Below are 23,550 nucleotides of genomic sequence, written 5' to 3'. Positions count from 1 at the left end.
CATATTAGTCTATTCCAATCAACTCTGTTTTTATCATTTGAGTTTTAATTTTTAATTTTTTTAAACCACTACATATGAATTAAAGTGTCATAATTTTAGTTATTTTTTTTTTCAAATTATATAATATTTTAAATATATTTAGTCATAATTTATACTCAAATAAACTGCATTAATATTCATATTTGCAGCATATAAAATTAATATATTAATAAGAATGGGATTGATTTAATAAAATTATTTAAATAGATAAGTTATTTGTTGTTATTTTTAATTTATACCAACGAAACTCTTAATTAAGTAAATTTAGTTAACTTTGAGACTTAACTCAGTTACCAAACCGTATGTATGATCTTGTGCTCAGCGGCGGTGTGTTGCATTCAGATGCTTCGTGGGGACATTAGCCGCAACACGCTCCTCGCCCTCATCAACAAAGCTTGCACCTTCCCGCACCTTGCCGAAACCCACGCGCAGCTCATCCGCAACGGTTACCACCACGACCTCGCCACCGTTACCAAGCTCACCCAGAAGCTCTTTGACGTAGGCGCCGCGCACCACGCACGTGCCCTCTTCTTCTCGGTTCCCAAGCCTGACATCTTCCTCTTCAACGTCGTCATCAAAGGCTTCTCCTTCTTCCCCAACGCTTCATCCGTTTCCCTCTACACCCATCTCCGCAAAAACACCAGCCTCTCCCCAGATAACTTCACCTATGCCTTCGCCGTCGCCGCTTGCCCCGACGACAAGCTCGGCATGTGCTTGCACACGCATGCCGTCATCGACGGCTTCGCCTCGAATCTCTTTGTGGCCTCCGCGCTCGTTGACGTGTACTGTAAGTTTTCTCGTGTGGGGTATGCCAGGAAGGTATTTGATAAAATACCTGACAGAGACACCGTGTTGTGGAACACCATGATTACTGGATTGGTGAGGAACTGTTGTTATGATGATTCTGTTCAAGTGTTTCGGGACATGGTGGCGCAAAAGGTGCAGTTGGATTCCACCACGGTGGCTACTGTGCTTCCGGCTGTTGCAGAGATGCAAGAGGGGAAAGTTGGGATGGGGATTCAGTGTTTGGCTTTGAAACTTGGATTTCATTTTGATGACTACGTGTTAACGGGTTTGATTTCGGTTTTTTCAAAATGTGGGGATGTTGACACGGCCAAGTTATTGTTTGGGATGATTAAGAAGCCGGATTTGGTTTCTTACAATGCCATGATTTCTGGGTTTAGTTGTAATGGTGAGACTGAGTGTGGGGTGAAGCTTTTTAGAGAATTGCTTGTTTCTGGGGAGAGAGTGAGTTCTAGCACAATGGTTGGGTTGATTCCTGTGTCTTCTCCCTTTGGGCATTTGCATTTGGCTTGCTGTATTCAGGGGTTTTGTGTGAAGTCCGGTTTTATTTTGCATCCTTTGGTTTCAACTGCACTCACGACTATATACAGCAGGCTCAATGAAATAGATTTGGCACGGCGGTTGTTTGACGAATCATCGGAGAAAACCGTGGCTGCTTGGAATGCTATGATTTCAGGTTATACACAGAATGGTTTAACGGAGACTGCTATCTCTCTTTTTCAGGAGATGATGGCGACTGATTTTATTCCGAATCCAGTCACCATCACGAGTATTCTTTCAGCTTGTGCTCAATTAGGAGCGCTGAGTTTTGGTAAATGGGTTCATCAGTTGATTAGAAGCAAAAACCTTGAGCCAAACATTTATGTTTTGACTGCTCTGATTGACATGTATGCCAAGTGTGGGAATATTTTGGAGGCTTGGCAATTATTTGAGTCGATGAGTGAAAAGAATACCGTCACTTGGAATACTATGATTTTTGGTTATGGGCTTCATGGATACGGGCATGAAGCACTTCAGCTTTTTAATGAGATGCTGGAATTGGGATTTCAGCCATCAAGTGTTACTTTTCTTTCAGTCTTATATGCTTGCAGTCATGCTGGCTTGGTAAGAGAAGGAGATGAAATATTTAATGCTATGGTTAATAAATACAGGATTGTGCCCTTAGCTGAGCACTATGCATGCATGGTGGATATTTTGGGACGAGCTGGACAGTTACAAAAAGCCTTAGAATTTGTAAGGAGAATGCCTGTTGAACCAGGACCTGCAGTATGGGGTACATTACTCGGTGCTTGCATGATTCATAAAGACACGAAAATAGCCCGTGTGGCTTCAGAAAGGCTATTTGAACTGGATCCAGGGAGTGTAGGATACTATGTCTTACTTTCTAATATATACTCTGCAGAGAGAAACTTCCCAAAGGCTGCTTCAGTAAGGGAAGTAGTTAAAAAAAGAAAACTATCAAAGACTCCAGGGTGCACTCTAATTGAGGTTAATGGGTCCCCACATGTCTTCGTATCGGGTGATCGTTCTCATTCTCAAGCAGTAGCTATCTATGCAAAGCTGGAGAAGTTAACGAGTAAGATGAGAGAGATGGGGTATAAGCCGGAGACAGTTACTGCTTTGCATGATGTGGAAGAAGAAGAAAAGGAACTCATGTTTAATGTTCATAGTGAGAAACTAGCTATTGCTTTTGGCCTTATTACCTCTGAACCTGGTACTGAGATCAGGATAATCAAGAATCTTCGGGTTTGTTTAGATTGTCACACTGCTACTAAGTTTATTTCAAAGATCACAGAAAGAGTAATTGTAGTTAGGGATGCCAACAGATTCCACCATTTCAAAGATGGGACCTGTTCTTGTGGTGATTATTGGTGAAGCTGAGCAAATATTTTTTCAGTAAGTTACATTTGACAGATGCATCATAATCCAAACTTTTGGTTTCATATTCTTTACCTTACAACAACATATATCCGGAGTCTAAATCCTCTTGTGGTCATCCACTTGAGAAGCGAAAAACATCACAGAATTGGTTGAATGGAGTTTTTTATAGTAAGTCCAACCAAATGGTATCCGAATTCTTGCACTCTTTAAATTAGATGCGTGTATCTCTACTGTCCTCTCTTTCAAAATCATACAAACCAGTTAACTTAAGTCAAGAAACTCCTTGAATTATACATTCTTTTGTCCATGCAGGTCACATCTCTTTTTGCCAAATTAGCCCTGCCACAGTACCCTCCAAAGTCACAGTCACGGTCACAAGCCCAGCCCGAGCCTCAGCCACTCCCCCAGCCACAGCCCAGCCCAGCCACAACCCAGCCCCAGCCCAGCCCTTGCCCCAGCCCCAGCCCAGCCTCAGCCACAGCCCTAGCCCTAGCCCCAGCCCAGTCTCAGCCTCAGCCACAGCTCAGCCCCAGCCCCAGCCCCAACTGCAGGCACAGCCCAGCCCCAGCCGCAACTGCAGGGCTGTTAATTAACCTTTTCAAATTTAAATTCTTTCCACAAGTGAGAAAGTTTCTTTGCCTCTATCAAGTTCTCTCAGTATTTTTGTTATGCTGTTCCTTTTTGTGGTGCTTTAGTAAGTATCTTCTGTAGATCGCAGTTAAAAAACTTTATGTGCTGTTTAAAGTGTTGATTGTGAATAAATGTGAAGTAATAATGAATTAATGTATGTGTTTGGCTCAAAGGAAAACAAAGCGAAGGAAGGAGGACATGGATGATTTTTCTTTTTTCTTTTTATTTTAGAGATGACGGGGCTAAAATCCCACCCTTCCCATTTTTGTCTCCCCTTTAAGTGTTGGAGGGGAGTTGTTTTTTAATTTTTGGAACGTGTTGATTAAATTATTCATGAGGTTTGTCCTCTCCTTTCCAATAATTCTTATAAAGGCACAACATGGTACAATTGTTTTCTCTCTCTTCCCTTGCCATGGAGACTCCCCTGTCTTCGACCAAACCAAACAAGGGGGAAGCGCTCCTTCCTTTCTCTCCTCGCCTTTGAATCAAACATCAAAGCATCACATGTAGCACTTTTGTTCCTAAATTTGTTTATTATGCATTTTAACATTAGGTATCTTGGTGTCAATTCCCGTGCTTGTAATTTTTAGAAACATCAAATATGAAAGTTCGTGTTAGCGTTAATATGTTAATTTTTGAACTTAAACCCATGCTGGCCCTTGCTCCCTTTCACTTTTACCACCAAGCTTATTTTAACTTTAACTAAACATGGAAGTAACTGCTTTTGGATCACTGTTGAAAGAGAAATGTGGGAGACCTGAATGCAATCCTGTCGTTTCATCCAATTTTGAGACTGTCTGTTTCATGGAGAATATGCAAATAATAAGTGTTCGTACACTTCTCTCTCCTTTTCTTTTCATTTACTTCTCCTAGCAAGAGAATGCTGCTGCTCTTGCTTCCTGGTTTAAAGACTATCAATGATTTAAGTCGGCTAGCATATTGTCCTTCGGTAGGTCAAATAATTATGCACAGCTTTTATGCATCATTTTGGATTAGACGTAATGTGCTAGATGCCTCCGATAGAACATTAACTATGTAAACCTGTAACTCTGATTTACTTTCCAATCCTCGGGCAAATGGAGCCAAAACAATTGCTAACAAACATCCAATAGATTACACTGATGAGAAAACTGCATTTGCACTAGCCAATTTTCACTCTTTTTTTTTAGTCCTTGTACATGTAAAGTTTGTAGGTTCACGCATCATACAGCACAACAAAGAATTTACATTCATCTTCAAAAGATGCCCTCTAAAGGATAGTGTAGGAAAACCAGTCTTTTAACAGTTGATTCCACATAGCTTGGTATCAGGTCCCTTAGTTTTTAATACGAATGGGTCAATTCTTACCCAAAGCAAGGAGAAAATGGAAGCCAATAGTATCGACCATATAACAACTATGGTGGGTGTGCGGTTTTGGCGACCCATCAAACCTTTAAGGAATGGATACAGATGGACAATCACCCAAAATGAGAAGAACAGTTTTCCAAATAGAGGTCCCCAGGATTGGTACCCATTGTTTATGGCATCTGAGATTCCAGCAACAACGCCAACAATATTGATTATTAGGATAGTGGTTGGAGGAATCAGGAGAGTAGTCCACTTAAAGGTGTATAATTCTCCAAATTCTTCATCATCCGCTGCCTTTGATGTAACAGTGAAGTTGGTGTCAATTCCGGCCAAAACCTTCAGAAGACCTTGTATGACAGCAAAGAGGTGAGCTGACACACCACCAATGACCCAGAATTGCTCATTTCTCCACCATTCCTCAATGCTCACTCCACTCCATTTCAACTCAAGAAGGCCAGTTGCAATGATTGAAGAGAATAGAGCAACGAAGTACAAACCGGCAAAAGTGCTTATCTGTATCATCAGCAACCAAAAGATATCTTTATAAGCAAATAAGCTTGGCACCCATTCTATAATTATAGATTTAAGTCCTGCTCTACATACGAAAGTCGTGAGAATTCAGGTTTTTAAGGCAACATTAAGGAAATTTGAAATTCTATAATTTCAAAAGCATGGCATGACTAACTAATTTTTCAGCATGTGAGAATTAGAATGACGTTGTTACCGGTGGCATGATGAATTTATCAGTGAGCAAACAGACAGCAGGAAGGACACAGTAGGCGACTAGAGGTATGGAGGTGAAGGGGTAGACAGTTGTGTTTGCATATGCAAATCGCTCAAGCCACTTCAACTTCCCTTCCTTATAGCCATACCATAAAGGACAATGGCGACTGAAGAAGATTTCAATGGAGCCAAGTGCCCAACGAAGCACCTGGTTAAGCCTATCAGACAAGTTGATAGGAGCAGTACCCTTGAATGCAGGTCGCTTAGGCATGCAATAAATGGACCTCCAACCACGGCAATGCATCTTAAAACCTGTTAGAATATCCTCTGTAATAGACCCATAAATCCAACCCAGCTGCATATTTGGAAAGCAAAATAACATGGATGAGCTGATTTTCATAGTGTGAACAAAATATGGTAAGATATCAAGGAGTCTCTAGGCTGTTTGTGTTACCTCAATTCCCCATTCAGTTTTATCTTCGTATCCGCAGCTGATCACGTGAATGGCTTCTTTAAGCTGGCTTGCTGGACTTGAGGAAGGAGGCACACCACCCTCTTCCATCAAGGTTGAAGTCACAAAGATAGATGACTGGCCAAATTTCTTCTCAAAATTCATCTGGGACATCAACATCTGTTTATCATCATCTGGTCCTATTTAGACGTGGGATGGGACATGGGTTAGAAAAGGTAAAAGTGAAATATATTTGAATTGAAGTTACTGTCAACATTAGTGATCAGAAATATTAGAACCTCTTAGGGTTGCAGCCTCGCCTCCATCTACACCATTCCCTTCATACTTAACCTTCTTGCGCTTTCCAAAACATGGGCAGCAGTCACAGCTTATCATTTTTGGACGTTTGGCACCCTTAGGAGGATTATAACCATATAAAGCTTGTCTCCTAAATACACACCCAGTGCCAACATATGCAGGACCCTGAATACCATCTAGACCCTTCATATTTATCTGCACAGAAACAGAAAGAAGTGGAAATGGTTAATACTAGCTTACACTACTTAACAAAAGAGTAAGAATGAAAAAAATAAGTGCTCAAGAAAAGGCCAAGCCATGCTGATGTTATGTTTCTTGCAGAACTTACATCAAAGAAAACTGTGTTCCTATTGGCATAACGATCGTGCCTATCAATGCCATCAAATCTTTGAGGAAACTGGACATAGCAGACCTTCTTCCCAGTTTGGGGGTCCATTAAGAAACACATGGCCTCTCTAGCAGCTTTGCTGTTATTGACATAATGATCACAATCCAAATTCAGCATGAAAGGAGCATTCGTTAGCACAGCAGAGACCCGAATCTGTAAATTGCAGCATTAATTTTAAAAGTCAAGTATTTGTGGCTCATAAAGGTGAATGGACATCATAAGAACAGCAAAAACTGATAAAAAAGCTTTACCAAAGCATTCATAGCCCCAGCTTTCTTGTGGTGTTGGAATCCTGGCCTTTTCTCTCTGGAAACATAAACAAGACGAGGAAGCTCATTTCCTTCAGTGTCATGACCTCCACTGTGACCAAGAAAGACTTGAATCATACCAGGATGATCCTTGGTATTGTTTCCTGGCCATGGTGTTCCATCCTGCATAATCCATCCTCCCTGTGGAACCTTTTGAGCTTTTGCCACAAGTGCATTGATCCTAACCTTAAACTCTTCATATTCTCTCTGTCAAACACACAAATAACAGTGAATAAACTTTAAACTAACTTCTAATCCCATATTTTCAAGTACGAGTCTGATAGATATGATACAAACCTTCATAGCTCGACGCTCCTTAACAAAGGTGGGCTGCACCTTGTCCTTGAGGTAATCAATTTTCTCACAGAAGTACATCTCTGGTGCTCGAGGTTCGATAGAAAATTTCTTGCAGAATGGTACCCACTTCCTAGCAAACTCTGCAGTTTCTGACAGGGCCTCAAAAGTACACATTGAAGCTCCATCATCAGAAATGTAACATGATATCTTCTCAACCGGGTAATCCATGGCCAAGATTGAGAGAACAGTGTTTGCTGTAACCAGTGGAGGTTCCTTCATGGGATCCACAGTACTGACAAAGACATCTACAGGAGCAAGCATGTTTGGTTCACCTTCACGCTCATACCTAACAAACAATTTTTTTGTCAGCCATGTAAGTTGGAGGTTTTGGATTTCATGTTGACTTCAGAGTGAAGGTGGCTTATTTTACCTTACTGAAAGACGATCAAGGTAGGTCTCTCGATCAATGGGAAACCATTTGGGAAACTGATCAAGGATCCATGAAAAAGCAAACCAGATTTCACATATAATAGATGTTAACCACAGCCCCAATGCATCATGTACAGGATTCATCAGTCTATATCGGAGGAAGAAGGCAAGGATAACAAGCCGTGCGACAATCACCATTCTATATGGATTCACTTTGCTGGATGCTATTGGTACCTTCCTTGACAGTGGTTGCCTTGCTTCATCCAACCTGCACAGTTAATTTCTTCCCATCATTACTATTCATCAAAATTAATGCATCACAGTTTCCTAATTGTAGCACTGTAAGCATACATGGCTGCATCTGGATCTTCATCAGGTTCAGGTCCCAAATTTCCTTGTTGCAACTTCCAGTCATCCATTCTATCATCTTTGGTTTCATCCCATCTTCCATTTCCTGCTTCGATAACAGCAGGCCACATATTGTGAACAAAAATTTAACCGTGTTGAAGTATACTAATGAAAATAAGTTCCAGAAGTGTACCAAGAAAATTCTAAAAGAAAGCTATTAACTTCTTTCAATCAATCTCATCAATGTCTAAAAGCTAAGACTATAAGCCACATATCTTACTAGGATCAGATGCCGGATAAGGATGCACACGATTATGCAGTGAAGGGTGCTCCCCATAATGAGATGATATTGGCAACTCTCCACTAACCTGCATGCATGCAAAGTTAATATAAGATTTTTTTGGTAAATACATGCAAAATTATCGTAAGTCTATTGAACATGGGAAAGTTTTGTAGAGTAAGATGAAGTAATGATTTGGAAATCTTACAGGGCGAGAACGGCCACCGGCAATAACAGCTGGGAATTGAGAATTCTCCTCATCTTCTGGACCTCTTCCGTAGCTCATCTTCCCATGCAGCATGGCCTCGGCAGAGTGATTATGCTTGTTCATTTGGTCATCGATGTTGAATTCGTGCTCGATATCATCCACGTCTTCCTCATCATCATCTCCCTCAACCCGCGGGCTCCCTTAATTACCAAAATCACAACAAAACCAAATGCTACTATTAGCTAACTACAAGTACTAACAACTAAATCCTTTGATCATCCATTGAAAAGAAGCTCAATATTTTTAATGTGTATATATGTGTGTTTCTGTATGTTTAATAGTTTCATTTATGAGGGAAGTCTAAGAACAACTTAAAATACACCATAATCTCTTAACTTTCCAAGACACTTTTTCGTAATTAAACCATTGATTGATTCAACAGTGTTGTCTCAACAGCATATATTCTAAAACTCTTATTTATACTTATATTATTCTTCTCAGTCATATATGCTGGCCAAAATCACAAGCCCTCATTCCTAATTTTCCTTTAGCAATTAATTTATAGATTACATTAATCAGAAATTGACATTTAGTATATTGAATACTTTTACTTCATATTTAAGTTATTTATTTTGATAATTTTTCTGAAATACTTGTAAGAAGTATGCAAAGAAGTTTTTTAATGGCGTTTGAAAGATGAGTAAAAGTTATGTACCTTTAAGACGCTTGTATCTGGTCTTGCACTGTGGACAAACTTGTCTCCCTTCTCTTCTTTCATACTCATAGCACGGTCGGCATGCCGGAAAACCACACTCATTGCATGCCACAAACAAATCTCCATCCACCGTCACTCCCACATCATCGCCGCATATCTCACACACTTGCCCATCCAAGTTCTTCAAAGGCTTGTGCTGCACCAAAACCACACAACAATATAAATTAATCAATAACTTTCTGCAAGTATCTTTCATGCATGCTTAGTGATTACCTCTTCATGGCCATGAATGACAACGAGTTCGTTCCTATTGTGAGAACCAGCGACCAGTCCAGCGCTGGCTTCCATGTTGGCGGTGGTGACTGATGAATGGGACAACAATGTGACACAACACAACAAAAAAATAGTGAGTGGTGAAATTGAGAGCAAAGTTTATGTTTATGAAGGAACACTGAGGCTTGCAGGTTTTGGTGTGTTCACCTAATATGTGGATGTTGTTGGTTGCAGGGTCTCCATTGCCTTGAAGTTAAGCTTCTTCCTTTTGTTTTTTTTCAACCACCATCTCCTTCATGCAATCATCAACAATGACTACACGTTGGTCAGATGTATATACATACATACGTACCTTTCTTTCCTCATTCTTTTTCATATAGGATGTTTTGTTCTTAATTACTCTATATTTGTGAAATGAGAATCTTTTTATTAATTAGAAATTGTAGTTGTAAGAAAAAAGCTATATATCTTTTTTATACAAATAAGAGATAAAAAAAAAAGAGAGAAATATAAAATAAAACTTCAAAAAGTATCATAAAATTAACGGTGTTCATGCATAATATAATCTCCTTTCTTTATTTTTCATGCACTCCTTTGAATTTGTGCTTATAGTTATCTTTTTTTTTTCTTTTCAGGAATTATGTTACTATGACTTTATATTTTACTTTTAATGTATAAATTAAAAGGAGTGCCAAAGGTGGTAAAAAAATTACACTAAATTTTCTTTTTTTTTTTCAATCATCCAAAAGTTCTTTAAGTTTTGAAAAGAGTTATAGATAATTCGACTAAATTAGAAATTAAAAAAACAATATTATGTTCGTACAGTGAAATTATAAAGTAAGAAAATATACAATAATTTATATAAGTTTGTTACCTTTATTATATCAGTTCTCTGTATTATTTTCTTATTTGTTTTTAAATTGATTTGTGTTTCTTTGTTGTTGTTGTTCATAAAAATAGCGTAAGAAATGGGCAAGAACTGTCAGATGCGAAAGGATGGCGTTTTCATATGTAACTACTAGTTTATGCATTAGCTTCAGCTTTAATTTTTTTATTTTAAATTTAAGCAACAAAACTATAAAATTGGAGGTGGCACAAAAGTACCAATAAAATAATTAAAACTTGTATTCATAATTAATGATATATATATATATATATATATATATATATATATATATATAATATATATATATATATATATATATATATTCAAGAATTAAAATAACAGTAAGTAATTAAACTTAAAAACTTATTTCATATGATAAAAAAGTTGTTTTGAATTGGCGTGATTTTAAGAAATTTTTGTATGGCAATACTTTATGTTTTCGGGGACTAAAATATTGTTTTATTCATAAAAAAAACACTTATGAGAAACCACATGTTCTTTAAAATAGTTTTTTATTCTCTCATGGTTGTTAGCCAAAGTAACATCATGTTTATCTGAATTTTAAAGATAAGGGTCTTCTCAATTACTATCTTCGAGATAATGGTTAAAAATTTAATAAAAAGCTATCGAATATCATGTTAACATAATACATTAGCTAAAATATAATAAGGCGATCCAATAGCAATATGATAAAGCTCTATATAAATGGTAATGCAATCTCAAACCACACAATGTCGCAATCTATGTATATATATATATATACACACACAAAAAGAGTTACACTTTTTTACATTAAAATATTGTAAGGTAAATTTGTTGTTTTTGTAATCTTTAATTAAAAAGTTATGTCGACAATTACTTATGATTATTTAATAGTATAAAATTGATGTGAATTATCGTAAAAGCACTTTATAATTTCAAAGTAGGCCAATCCCTTTACGTGTACGTTATTACATAAGCATTTTTATTTTTTTTTACAGAAATGCAAGAGTAGTTAAACTCATTACATTTTTGGTTGTTTGATAATAATGGGTGAGAAGTATCGACTTATCTATAGGCCTTTTCTATATAAGAAACTATATGAATATCCCCTGAAGATTAGGCACGTAATGGACCAGAAATCAAAGGATGTTACTTGACTTACCTTAAATACACTTTCCATTACTTTCGCTTAATTGCATCTTCTTTAGGAAAATGCAATTACAAAGTGCACTTAACATTCCAATTAGAGAAGATTTCACGTCACCTCAAGAAAACCACAACATATTACTTAGACTTAATTTACATTTTTAGTCACTCTACTTTAGACTTTTTGGGATTTTTGATCTTTCAATTTTATGGGGCTAAACAAAGTCTATGTGAAATTAAGTAAAGTTAATCCCCAGATAAACCTCATCAGCCAAAATATCAAATTGCACTAAAAAATTCTCTGTTTTTCACTTCAAACCATAATTTCATTGCATAAAAAATTTCAAATTTTTATACTTTCCTATGTAAATTTCTGAGCTTTAAACTTTGATCTCAAATCATCCTAATCCACCTTAAATATTTAGAAATAAAAAAATTAAGATTATAGAATAGAAGAACATCAGCAAATAGTAATTTTTTTAATAAAAAAATAAATGCAAATGGCTTTAGTGTTTCGATTTATAAAAAATATGTCAAAGTATCACACGATGTCTTTCTCTCTCCTTTTTCTTATGTCACCTATAAATATAGATAAATTTCATCTTATTATTGTTTAAAAATATATATCAACTTAAAATATATTTAAATTATTATAAAATAAAATAAGGCACCGGATAAGATGTTGCTTTCAGGAGGAGTGGACTACGTTCTGCTTACTCATGCGAGCAAAAACATGTGGAACATTTTAGTTTTCTTGGGACGTAAGCACTTCAAAACTAAGCTACCTTCAAATCGTTAGGTCCGTAAGTTGCAGCCTCTACATCTTTAGTTAAAATAACAAGCGTTAGGGCAGAACCTACACATAAGCAGGATCCAAAAAGAGGTACTTAGCGTTAGCTTAACCATATTAGGCAGGAACAAACCCGAAAATTGACGGGCTTCCTTCCAAATCAATCGTTTGTTAGGACCATGTGCTTCTTGTCTTGATCAGGGTATGCACCCTTCCACCTGTCACCAACTTTACATGCATTGAATTGGAACACAAGTATGCAAAAATATTACTGCCAAACTAAAATTAAATGAGCATATATTACCCACATGCGATTGTCCTTTTATGATTAGTCTTGTGAAGAGCGGTTAGTGGTATACTGGTATCCCTTCAGAGCAACTTGTGTTCGAAAAGCCAAGGCTGCCTCTATAATTAAAATCCTCGAGAATTTATATGCTATTATTGCACATGAATTATAAATCATACAACTCATACCAATACAAGTTACTCAATTCATTCTACAATTAGAAACTAGCTTGGAAGTTTTCAGTTACGCTTGGACACTGGCGGAGATTTCATCTTTAGCGGACTTGTCTTTTTTCTTTGGTGGTTCTTGAGTTTTCTGTACAGCAGCTTTGTTTGGAACCAAAATTATGAAGATGTTTCTGTCACGGAAGTTTTTTGCCTCCTCTAGTCCAACCTGCACATATGTGTGATTCGGATATAAAATTCAAATGGATATATCTCTAATGACCATAAAATTAGATATCGGGACAGAAGACTATGGAATGAATTCACTAAAAGTAAATCCAATGCACAAAAGAAATCAAACGGAAATAGCAAATGTAGTGGTGCCTGAGAATTATTAAAGTGTGCTAAGTTAGGGACTATAACACAATAAAATACCAGTATAACAAACACATCAAGATCTATTTTTCTTGTAACCAGTATCGTTTTGTATGGAAAATAGTCAGGTTTTTAATACCTAAATATATGATAAGTATAACTCACGGGAAAGTGACATGACGTACCTCCCCAACATCATTCTGAAAACGTGTAATAAGCTCAATAGCAATATTCCTGAATTCATTTTCACGACCCTTAAGGTTTACTATGACCTTAACCTGCAGGAATGGATCCCAATGATCTCAATACATTAGTATACGTGTAGGAACACCGTGCTTAATATGACATGACAATATAATTCATGCAACCTTGTCACCGTCTTTCAAAAATTTCCGTGCAGCTCTCAAACGCACTGAATAATCATGCTCATCTATGTTGTAACTGTTGAAATTAAGTACAAAGAATTAGTAACAGAAAGGCATAAGTACAAGACTCTTCTAGTAAAAATAACTGAGAATAACTACAACTCAAACACAGCTCATGAAAGGCAACAGCTGTAACTGCTCTAATTATGGAAGAAAAGCGTAAATTACAGAATAAGTTTTATGCATTTAATTAATACAGTAACAGCAGTTTCCTATATCTTTACAGCGTGATGCATCATCACATAAAACTTCCTAGTTCATCTGTGAGCAAATATGGTAAACAAACTCCTTTTAGTTGTGGTGTGTTGTAAAAATTAAATCAAAGGGGGAAGTATTTAGTTATATATAAGTATTCAGAAATTATGTTGTGAATGTACATAGGTTAGGAGATAGATAGACCATAGCTCTATAAATTGTAATGGCTAAATATGTTAAGTTCTTATAAAATGAACGAACAAAATAAATACCATTCATTTTAGAGACCAAAATAATTTTTGGGAGTCAAGTGTTGACATGACATCACATACACACTATTGGATGCCACCTAGGTTGCCACATGCAACCTCCCATTAAACATGTAAATGGTTAACTGATGTTTATAACAATAGAGATCAAAAGTATCAATTTTAGATTCTGAACGGCTGAAGTCCAAGGGAAAACTTTCACAAGAAATAAAAATTAAAATGTGCTCATTTTACAAAACATATTTAACCCAATTTGTAAAAGAAAGGGGTGCTTTAAATGTGATCAATGCTTATATACCAGTATAAGGGTGCCACGACATAAGAATTTGGGAAGATTTAGAAGCTTTAGAGGTAATATTACCACTAGGAGAAAAAAATAATTAGACAGGGTCTAAATGGCTGTGTATTGAGCACATTTAGAAATGTAGAAGATACATTGATTTAAATGGGGATTATGATCAAGTAGAAACAAATAAAGATGATTATGTTCTCATTATTATTTTTCATAAGGAAATCAGAGAGAAAACTTTGCATGGACTACAATGTCACAACTAGTGAGAGCTTGAGTACCCAACATTGAATCTTGATCACAGCCATAAGAGATGAGAGGAGAGTAAGAAGGAAAAGCCAAGACAGGATCAAGTGGTGATAATTGAATAGAAAGAAGAAGAAAAAACTTTCAGTGAAGAGCAATAGAAGAAGTGAGTTAGGAGCCATATGGAAGTGTAGATGATATGTAGCATCGCACCAAAGGTCAACTTTGAACCCTTATCCTTTTACCTTACTCTTGAATGCGTTTTGAGCATATTGAAAGATTTGATGCCATGATGCCTCTTTTATACCGATGTCATAGCTCTAGTTGGAGAATCAAGAGAGGAAATAAATAGAGTTAAAGATGCAATGACGAGCTTTGAAATTTCATGGATTTTGCTGACGCAATATCCCTACCAAAAAAGTAAAACTAGGAGAGTATAGTACACCAAAAGTCATGTTATTTAAGTATCAAGTTCCATCACATGGAATAACAAAGAAACGAAGGGAGGTATATACAATGGGATTCAAGAGCGAAGGAGAAAATGGAGAAGTTCTTTGGCTATCATTTGTGACAAAAAGGTACCAACCAAACTTAAAGGAAGATTTTATCACACAACTCAATGTTGTATGGAACTGCATGTCGAATGGTAAAAAGCTAAGAGAATAAATTCGATGTAGAAAAAATGAGTAGACACATCAAACAAGATAAAATTAGGAATGTATTAGAGAAAAAGTAAGAATAGCTTCTATAGTAGAAGAAATGGTAGAAACTCACCTTAGGGGATTTGGACATGCGTAGAAAAGACATGTAAAACCCCCAATAAGGTGAGTAGATTGGATGAAAAGTACCCTGATCAATAGACACAGAGGAAAACAGAGAAAAACTATATGTGGAATCAAAGGACATCATTTGGTCCATGTAGTCAAATTCGCCAAGTGGGGAAAGGTTAGGTTGTTGTTCTTCCTCTAGTTTCCTGAAATTAACAGAAATAATTAACTTGTGTAGATGTGTGTAATGCCTTTCCCGAGAACAAATACTTAACCAAAACCAAACTAGATTGCCTGAAATAGCAAAATATACTTCTTCAGATTTCTAACGCTTATTAAAAATATTGATAAAAGTAGTATTTGATCCATAATTAAGAAATCTGAAGAACAATTGTCCAAGATTAGCTTAGGACATTACCCCATTTTGAGCTCCTTCAAATCCATCCGATTAGCTACATTTAAAAGACTATTAGGTCAGTAATTTATTGTTTTTTGAGTTTTGCAAATAATTTAGAAGAAAATATCAATGTTTACCAGCACTTTTCTTCTGCTGTCCTCTTTTCTTCTTCTGTTGTTCATATCGATATTTACTGTTCAGAAGAAAATACAAGGATCAATTACAAGGTCCAACAATTCTTAAGCTATAAGTATACAAGTGCTCAATCATGTCAAACAGATGCAGATTTAGGCACGTCCTTCATGCAGATTCATTTTATTTAGTCAAACGAACATCAAATGCTATAGTCTTTCTTGAAACAACTACACAAGTGTCAATTAATCTCCCCATTGATCCCCTGTTACTTTTTTCTCTATCATGTCTTCACAACACCCCACCCCGAATATACATGGAAGCACTACATTCATTTACAGACAACTGAATGCAAAAAATACTCCCAGCTCCGCCGCCACTGTTCCCTGATTAATAAAAATTGACTAAAACATAGTTGCACAAGGCCAGAATCAAGAGAAACTGGAAACTAAATTTTATTAGTGCTCTATCAACCCAATTCAAACTACTTAATGTTCAACTATTGTTAAACAAGTATACACACAGATCATTAACTGCTAAATTGATTGAAAAATGCATAAAAATTTTGATGTGGGCATTAACCATCGGCATTTTGATAACAGAAATGCAGAGTTTTTCTCTCGTGATATACAAAGATAATACCTGTAATTCATTATTCTAACAACAGGAGGATCTGCATCTGGGGATAATATTACCTGACCAAAAAACGAGAGTAAATAAGGTCACACATTGATGTCAGAAACTTCCCACTGAATTGATTGTCAACTTTCCTGAATCAATTAGGTTTTCAACACCACATATTAAGACAGATTTCATTCACTTTTATTTGTGATATCTATATAAAGCTTTGTTTGGATAGATTTCCCTGCAATCACTCATAGGGAAGAAAAATAAAAAGGTAAAATGAATTGAGATTCTACTATAAGTTAAAACCAACTTATCACCTGTTGCGGAAATTAGATGAGAGAACTTCTATCAAAGTTAAAGTACTTAAGCTTATCTTAATTTATGGAAGAAGCTCGACTCATTTTACCTTCTTGTTTACCTAATAGAAAAGTTTATTCAAACATGAACTAAGTGAAACTATAGGAAGCACTTCCGCTTTCTACTTACTGCCATTTCCATCATCTACCTACACTAGGCATAGTGAAAGTAAGTTATATTAATTAAGCTGAAATTATATGGCAAAACATATACAACTAAATAGTGTACTTTCGAACTGAGACAATAACAAAAGGAGGGAGAAATGTAAATGAGAAAACCACGACACTGTAGGCAACAAGTAGTGCAAAACTTAGCACAGAAGCAGCAATCTCAGGGCACAAGACATCATACCAAATCAAGTTCGACATCCTCAGCCATTTGAATGGCGTCATCAATTGACATTACTCCAACCTACAAAAACACAACAAGTTCAGCAACCTCCGCTAGGTTCAGACCGAATTAGAAAGATTCACAACTCAAAGAATACAATCCTCGAATCAATCAATCAAATAAAACTTCTAAACGTAGTAGCTCAGTCTAGAAGTGCTTCTCTAGCGAACAGAATTGAAAGCGCTGAAATACAAAAGAAGGAAAAAAAGAACAAACCATATTCTGGTTCTGATCAATAAGCCTCACGGTATCTGACCTATTTCAAATTCAAAGCATTCTTAACGACGAAATTACAGAGGAAGCATAAGAGAGAAAGGAATTGACAAGGAGGGAGACAGAACCTGAGGGTGGAGAGGTCGAGAGCCTGGTCGTCGTCGGTTTCGGGCTGGCGTCTACGGGAGTCGCCGGAGCCGAAGGAGCGAGAGCCGCCGCCGCCGCCACCGTAGCGGGCGGTTACGTAGAAGAGAGAGGTGGAGAGAGAAGGATCGTATTTGAGGGAATTGGGATTAGAGAGGGAAAGGCCGAAGAGTTTGGAATGGGAAGAAGTGAAGAGAGGAGAAGGTGTGGCGTGGTAGTGAAAGAGTTTGAAGGGGACGGTGGTGATGCCAGCCATGGCACGCGGACCCTTCCTTATTCTCGCTTCTTCAACTATGGCGCATATCTCTTATCCTAAACTCTGTGACACCTATTAGCTCCACTCGCTCCTTTCAAACTCCAACATCGCAAAAATACTACTACATAACTTCAACATTTAAGCATGATAATAATAATAATAATAATAAAGCATTTTTTTTCATTTGCTTTATTTCTTCACGCAACTTTTTGGTTAAAATAATAATTACATGATGCACTAGTGACTCAAAATTACAAATTGTTTAGTATTAATGTCTTATCAATGGAACCTATACATTTTTAGCATGTTAAATATATTTATTTTATGTTAAAATGTTTTTGTTACCATACATTAATGTAAAGAAAATATTAAATATATCTTATTTTGAACGATTTAAATTACTTAAATATTAAATATAACCCGTTTATTATTTTAAAGTTATAGTTAGATGTGAAAATCATAAATCCTTTAAGTTTAGTTTTGACTTTCTTGCACCTCTTTTATATTAATTATTGTTAAATTTGATCAAAAGAAAGTATCAAACTTGTTCTGAATCAAAACATTTATTGATGAAAGAACTAAACAAACTTTTATTCAATCTTGGGGAAACTTCACATCGCTAAGCTTACATTTTCAGAACAAAATAACAAGTAGACAACAACAAAGATCCTATAGGTCTTGATTCACTCTGGAACACAAGCTTGAAGTCAGTCTCAGTCAACTTCTTCAATCTTAGGTCCAGCAGCAGAACCAGACCCACCACCAGGCATGTCATCAGCCATAGGAACATCTCCACCAGCACCACCCTGATACATCTTGGCAATGATGGGGTTGCAGATTCCTTCCAACTCCTTCAGCTTGTCTTCAAGCTCGTCCACTTCCGCCAACTGGTTCCCCTCCAGCCACTGAATCGCATCCTCCACAGCCTTCTCAATCTTCTGCTTATCATCCGCCCCCAACTTCCCCCCTATCTTCTCATCCTTTATCGTGTTCCTCATGTTGTAAGCATAATTCTCGAGCGAGTTTTTCGCCTCCACCTTCTTCTTCACCTCTTCATCCTCTGCCTTGTACCTCTCTGCATCCTTCACCATCTTCTCTATCTCCTCCTTACTCAACCTACCCTTGTCGTTTGTTATAGTAATCTTGTTCTTCACACCCGCGGTTTTATCCTCCGCAGAGACATTCAAAATCCCATTAGCATCAATGTCGAAGCAGACATTAATCTGAGGAACGCCTCTTGGTGCAGGAGGGATCCCAGTGAGCTCAAACTTCCCGAGAAGATTGTTGTCCTTTGTTCGAGCACGCTCTCCTTCAAACACTTGGATCAAAACCCCGGGTTGGTTATCGGAATAAGTCGAGAAAATCTGCTCCTTCTTGGTCGGAATCGTTGTGTTCCTCGGAATCAACACTGTCATAACACCACCAGCAGTTTCAAGCCCAAGACTGAGTGGAGTCACATCCAACAGCAACAAATCCTGAACCTTCTCGTCCCCTTCACCGCTCAAAATCGCAGCCTGAACAGCTGCACCATAAGCAACAGCTTCGTCGGGGTTAATGCTCTTGCAAAGCTCTTTCCCGTTGAAGAAATCCTGCAACAGTTGCTGAACCTTCGGGATCCTGGTGGACCCTCCAACAAGAACAACTTCATGAACGTGACTCTTGTCAATCTTGGCATCACGCAGACACTTCTCCACCGGCTCCATGCACTTCCTGAACAAGTCCATGTTCATCTCCTCAAACCTCGCTCTGGTAATCGTTGCATAGAAATCAATCCCTTCGTATAAAGAATCGATTTCAATGGTTGTCTGCGCGGTTGAAGACAACGTCCTCTTGGCTCTCTCACAGGCTGTCCTCAACCTCCTCAACGCTCTAGCATTCCCGCTAATATCCTTTTTGTGCTTCCTTTTGAACTCTGTAACAAAGTGATTCACCAACCTGTTATCGAAATCTTCACCTCCAAGATGAGTATCACCAGCGGTGGCCTTCACTTCGAAAATCCCCTCCTCGATGGTCAATATGGAAACATCAAAGGTTCCACCACCCAAGTCGAAAATAAGCACGTTCTGTTCACCTTTTCTTGAAGCCTTCTTGTCCAACCCGTAGGCAATAGCAGCGGCAGTGGGTTCGTTGATGATTCTCAACACATTCAACCCTGAAATGGCCCCTGCATCTTTCGTGGCTTGCCTTTGCGAGTCGTTGAAATAAGCAGGGACAGTAATAACAGCGTTCTTCACGGTATGACCAAGAAACGCCTCTGCCACTTCCCTCATCTTGATCAACACCATGGAAGATATCTCTTCAGCAGAAAACTTCTTCTCCTCACCCTTGTACGTGACCACGATCATGGGCTTGTCACCCGGGCCCGCCACCACCTTAAACGGCCACAGCTTCATGTCGTTCTGAACCGACGAGTCGGAGAATCTGCGCCCAATTAGACGCTTGGCATCGAAGACTGTGTTCTGCGGATTCATAGCAACTTGGTTCTTTGCAGCGTCTCCGATGAGCCTCTCGGTGTCGGTGAAAGCCACATAAGAGGGTGTGGTTCGGTTGCCTTGGTCGTTGGGGATGATCTCAACGCGGTCGTTTTGCCACACGCCTACGCAGCTGTAGGTCGTGCCGAGGTCTATGCCTATTGCTTTGCCTTCCTTTGCTGCCATTGATCACTGAGTTTGTAATTCAGAAAAGAAAATTCTGAAACTTTGAGAGCTTTCTTGTGTGTAGAGAATATTTTGTACTGTGTAGAGATTATGTGTGAGGAGAGAGAATAGCCACAGCGGTATATATAGTAGCAGTTAGAAAGCAGAGGGTGAGTTCGAGAATTCACTAGGTGAATTTGAAGGAAGAATGTTTGAGAGAGTGCTAGAGTGTTCTTGACTGTTTCTTTAACATTCAAGAAGCGGAGAGAAATCCAGAACTTTCATTTTCTTTAGCACTTAATTATATTACTTTTAATAATTAATTTTCAAAATAAGCCTTTAAGGCCATTTTGAGTTTTATTTAAATTCAAAAGTGATAAAAAGGTTAAAAAAAAAATAAAATATTTAAGTTTTTAACTTAAATTTTGATATAATGAGAAAATAAAAATTGAGTATTTGAAGGAAGGTTGTCAACGTGGCGAGAGTAGAAAGGTGGAGAGGGGCGGTGCATGGCTGGAGCTCCGTGACGACGTTAAAACAGGTGTTGAAAGGAGGAGGATTGCAAAATGAAAAGCAATGACTAGACCAGAGATCAACGACAACTATTCATCGGCTCCTATCAATAAAATCATCTTCAAGGTTTAGATTCTCCTCTTCCATAAGCTTATATTGTGAGATATTAAAATAAGAAGATGATATTTTAATAATACTTTTTGATAATTTTTTTATAATAAAATACATATCATTATTTTATTGATTTATTTAATTTATGTTTAGAAAAATATTTAAAATGGATGAATCATAAATTACTACCTTATAAAAAAAGTTATTAAAAAGTGTTATTAATAGCATTTTTTCATTAAAATATTCCAATGTTTTAAGTAGTTTTTTTTTAAGCTCGTATCAATTAAAATAACGTATGTCATATTTTAAATAATATCCAAAATTACAAATTCTTTTTATTATTATTTTTGACTTTTTCTCTTCTTAAGACATAAAATCGAGTTAAAAACCAACGGTTTTTGTAAGCTCGTATCATAAAATTGAATTACAAATATCCTGAATATCGTACAAATCCATTTTTTTTCCATCTGTTTAGATAATAAATTGTGGGAAGTAAACACAACATAAAAATAAAAGTTAGTTTAATTTGATTCTTTTAAGGTAAAAATCTTGTAATGCGATTAAAAGTAATTTGAATTATTTTAAGAATGTTTTATTATTTTAATTTATTTTGTATATTTATTATAATATAATAAAAATAGATTAATTTTATAATACTTTAATTAAAGTGATCACTTATTTTATCATATATTATTATAAAAATAAAAGTTAAAAATTAAATTATAAAAAATAAACTAAACATTTAAATTGTTTAAATATTTTTAACAATGTTATAGTATTTAAAAAATTTAAATTATCAATTTACATAAAAAATTATTATAATAAAAGAATTATGGAAATGATAAAAAAATGTTGTTGATGGATCATATAAATTCACTTTTAATCTCATTCAAATTTTATTGATTTTCCAGTTAAATAAATCATATTTAATTTTATACACATCTGAAAAAAAAAGGGTTAAATATGTTTTTCGTCTCCCAACTATTGGCAGTTTTTGTGTTTAGTCCCTCCTTTAAAGTATACTACAATTTAGTCCTTTAACTTTAGAAAACTATGGTTTTAGTCTTTTTTACCAAATTTTTTAAACTTTATTTACTGTTTGAAGCACGTTACATTATAGCATTTGGATTGTTTACACATTTTGACACATTTTTGCTTCAATATCAACTGAGAAACGCGTTGGAAACAACAAATAAAGTTAAAAAAATTTGATAAAAAGGACTAATACCAGTTTTCTAAAGTTGAAGGACTAAATTGTACTATACTTTGAAAGATGGACTAAACACAAAAACGGTAAATAGTTGGAAGACGAAAAACATATTTAACCTAAAAAAAAATCAACCTAAACTAAAACAAACTCATGATAAGTCGAATTAATTCACGTTTCGAAACTCACTTTTACGTATAGACGAGGGATTTATCTGATTAAACTTTTTATCATTTGTGTAATTTGGTAATTATTGTAATAACAAATAAATAATTAATCTTCTTTTTCTAAAAAATAATGATACAGTATATCTTTTTAAAATATATTAAAATTTTATTCTGTATTGTGCCCTTGTTCTTATTATGCTCAAGGTGGGTATTTAATCTGATAATAAAACTAACCACTCAATAATTAACTATATTCAGGATAAATCAATTTTACCCTATAATTAACTACTCAGCAGGTAGACCAAAATATATTGATTGTCTTTAGACCAGGAAGAGTATTTCTTTTTTTCGTGTTTGGAAGCTATTTTTCTAAAACTTTTTGCTTAGAAATTTTGTTTTCAAATTATATTGAAAAAATTTAAAGGAGATTTTTTCTATAATATAGAGTATTTTTTTATTGAAAATGAAAAATGATATGAGAGTTATGACTAATATACATTGCTTTTTAATTAAATAAATATAAAAACTAGCTTAAAATAAATTTTAATAATTATTAAAATGTGTACGCGTACTGAAAATTCACATTATTTAATACATGCATCTTGTCTAATATTTAGTAAGAGAAACCAATTTTTTATTAAATAAGACTTAGTCAATAAATAAGTAAAATATTAAAAAATATTAGTTCAAATTTAACAATACGAGTAAAAAATACTCAAATGATTGCTTCAAAATATAATTCTACATTGTACATGATTTTTATTATAAATTTTGTTATGTTTTAATGAAGAGGTCAGACTTTCGGGAACAACTTTACTTATCAATTAAAAACAATAAGAAAGAAAATAAGTTTTCATGCAGTACTTTTTGTTATTTATTTTATTTTAATGTTATTCTTCTTAATAATATAACGTGTTTTCTTAGATGAATTTTATTTATTTGTTATGAATAAATTTATTTAAAATTTTATATTAACTACAAAAAGTTTACTCATTTTACAATTTGATTATATAATATTAAATCATGTTTAAAGTTGAATTACTAATATAGTATTAGATTAATGTTTTTTAGTTTTGTTGTTTCATTTGTCTAGAAGATCTATTATTGTCAATTAATATTCAATATAATATATCTCATAACA

General features: G+C 35.8%; 4 protein-coding genes across 8 annotated transcripts; 1 reads left to right on the top strand and 3 right to left on the bottom strand.

The window, feature by feature from the left end:
• The first annotated feature begins 304 nt into the window (after positions 1-304).
• Positions 305-4,017, top strand: LOC106768160 (pentatricopeptide repeat-containing protein At4g30700). Of its 2 annotated transcripts, none has more exons than XM_022783847.1 (2): positions 305-2,739; positions 3,037-4,017. In XM_022783847.1, exon 1 carries the CDS (start codon positions 346-348, stop codon positions 2,716-2,718), a length of 2,373 nt encoding a protein of 790 aa, XP_022639568.1. In that variant the 5' UTR covers positions 305-345; the 3' UTR covers positions 2,719-2,739; positions 3,037-4,017. The 2 variants fall into 2 exon arrangements, 1 of the variants encoding a protein (XP_022639568.1); XR_002668812.1 differs by having other exon boundaries at positions 306-2,892.
• Positions 4,018-4,411: 394 nt separating this feature from the next.
• LOC106768159 (cellulose synthase A catalytic subunit 7 [UDP-forming]) lies at positions 4,412-9,629 on the bottom strand. 2 transcript variants are annotated; one of them, XM_014653141.2, is made up of 13 exons: positions 9,440-9,629; positions 9,167-9,362; positions 8,452-8,651; positions 8,244-8,331; positions 7,967-8,072; positions 7,617-7,883; positions 7,187-7,532; positions 6,833-7,096; positions 6,522-6,734; positions 6,175-6,388; positions 5,879-6,075; positions 5,426-5,779; positions 4,412-5,214 (listed from the first exon to the last, which is right to left on the bottom strand). In XM_014653141.2, the coding sequence occupies exons 1-13, from the start codon at positions 9,512-9,514 to the stop codon at positions 4,633-4,635; spliced, it is 3,102 nt and encodes a 1,033-aa protein (XP_014508627.1). In that variant the 5' UTR covers positions 9,515-9,629; the 3' UTR covers positions 4,412-4,632. The 2 variants fall into 2 exon arrangements, with proteins under 2 accessions (XP_014508627.1, XP_014508628.1); XM_014653142.2 differs by having other exon boundaries at positions 4,413-5,214; positions 7,967-8,069; positions 9,440-9,628.
• A 2,914-nt stretch (positions 9,630-12,543) lies between these two features.
• On the bottom strand, positions 12,544-17,901 carry LOC106769214 (translation initiation factor IF3-4, chloroplastic). Of its 3 annotated transcripts, XR_002668810.1 has the most exons (10): positions 17,504-17,901; positions 17,379-17,418; positions 17,124-17,183; positions 16,431-16,483; positions 15,794-15,849; positions 15,678-15,711; positions 15,267-15,465; positions 14,738-14,812; positions 13,437-13,509; positions 13,254-13,346 (listed from the first exon to the last, which is right to left on the bottom strand). XR_002668810.1 is itself a non-coding variant. In XM_014654735.2 (9 exons), exons 1-9 carry the CDS (start codon positions 17,773-17,775, stop codon positions 12,773-12,775), a joined length of 831 nt encoding a protein of 276 aa, XP_014510221.1. In that variant the 5' UTR covers positions 17,776-17,896; the 3' UTR covers positions 12,544-12,772. The 3 variants fall into 3 exon arrangements, 1 of the variants encoding a protein (XP_014510221.1); XM_014654735.2 differs by lacking the exons at positions 14,738-14,812; positions 15,267-15,465 and adding an exon at positions 12,544-12,922 and having other exon boundaries at positions 17,504-17,896; XR_002668811.1 differs by lacking the exon at positions 14,738-14,812 and having other exon boundaries at positions 17,504-17,900.
• Positions 17,902-18,337: 436 nt separating this feature from the next.
• LOC106769403 (heat shock 70 kDa protein) lies at positions 18,338-20,537 on the bottom strand. The gene has a single exon (XM_014655010.2). The coding sequence runs from the start codon at positions 20,430-20,432 to the stop codon at positions 18,489-18,491; it is 1,944 nt and encodes a 647-aa protein (XP_014510496.1). The 5' UTR covers positions 20,433-20,537; the 3' UTR covers positions 18,338-18,488.
• Positions 20,538-23,550: the final 3,013 nt, after the last annotated feature.

This window comes from Vigna radiata, chromosome 7 (genome assembly GCF_000741045.1).
Source record: "Vigna radiata var. radiata cultivar VC1973A chromosome 7, Vradiata_ver6, whole genome shotgun sequence".
NCBI classification, from domain to species: Eukaryota; Viridiplantae; Streptophyta; class Magnoliopsida; order Fabales; family Fabaceae; genus Vigna; species Vigna radiata.
This window is presented reverse-complemented; position numbering and strand designations above follow the sequence as displayed.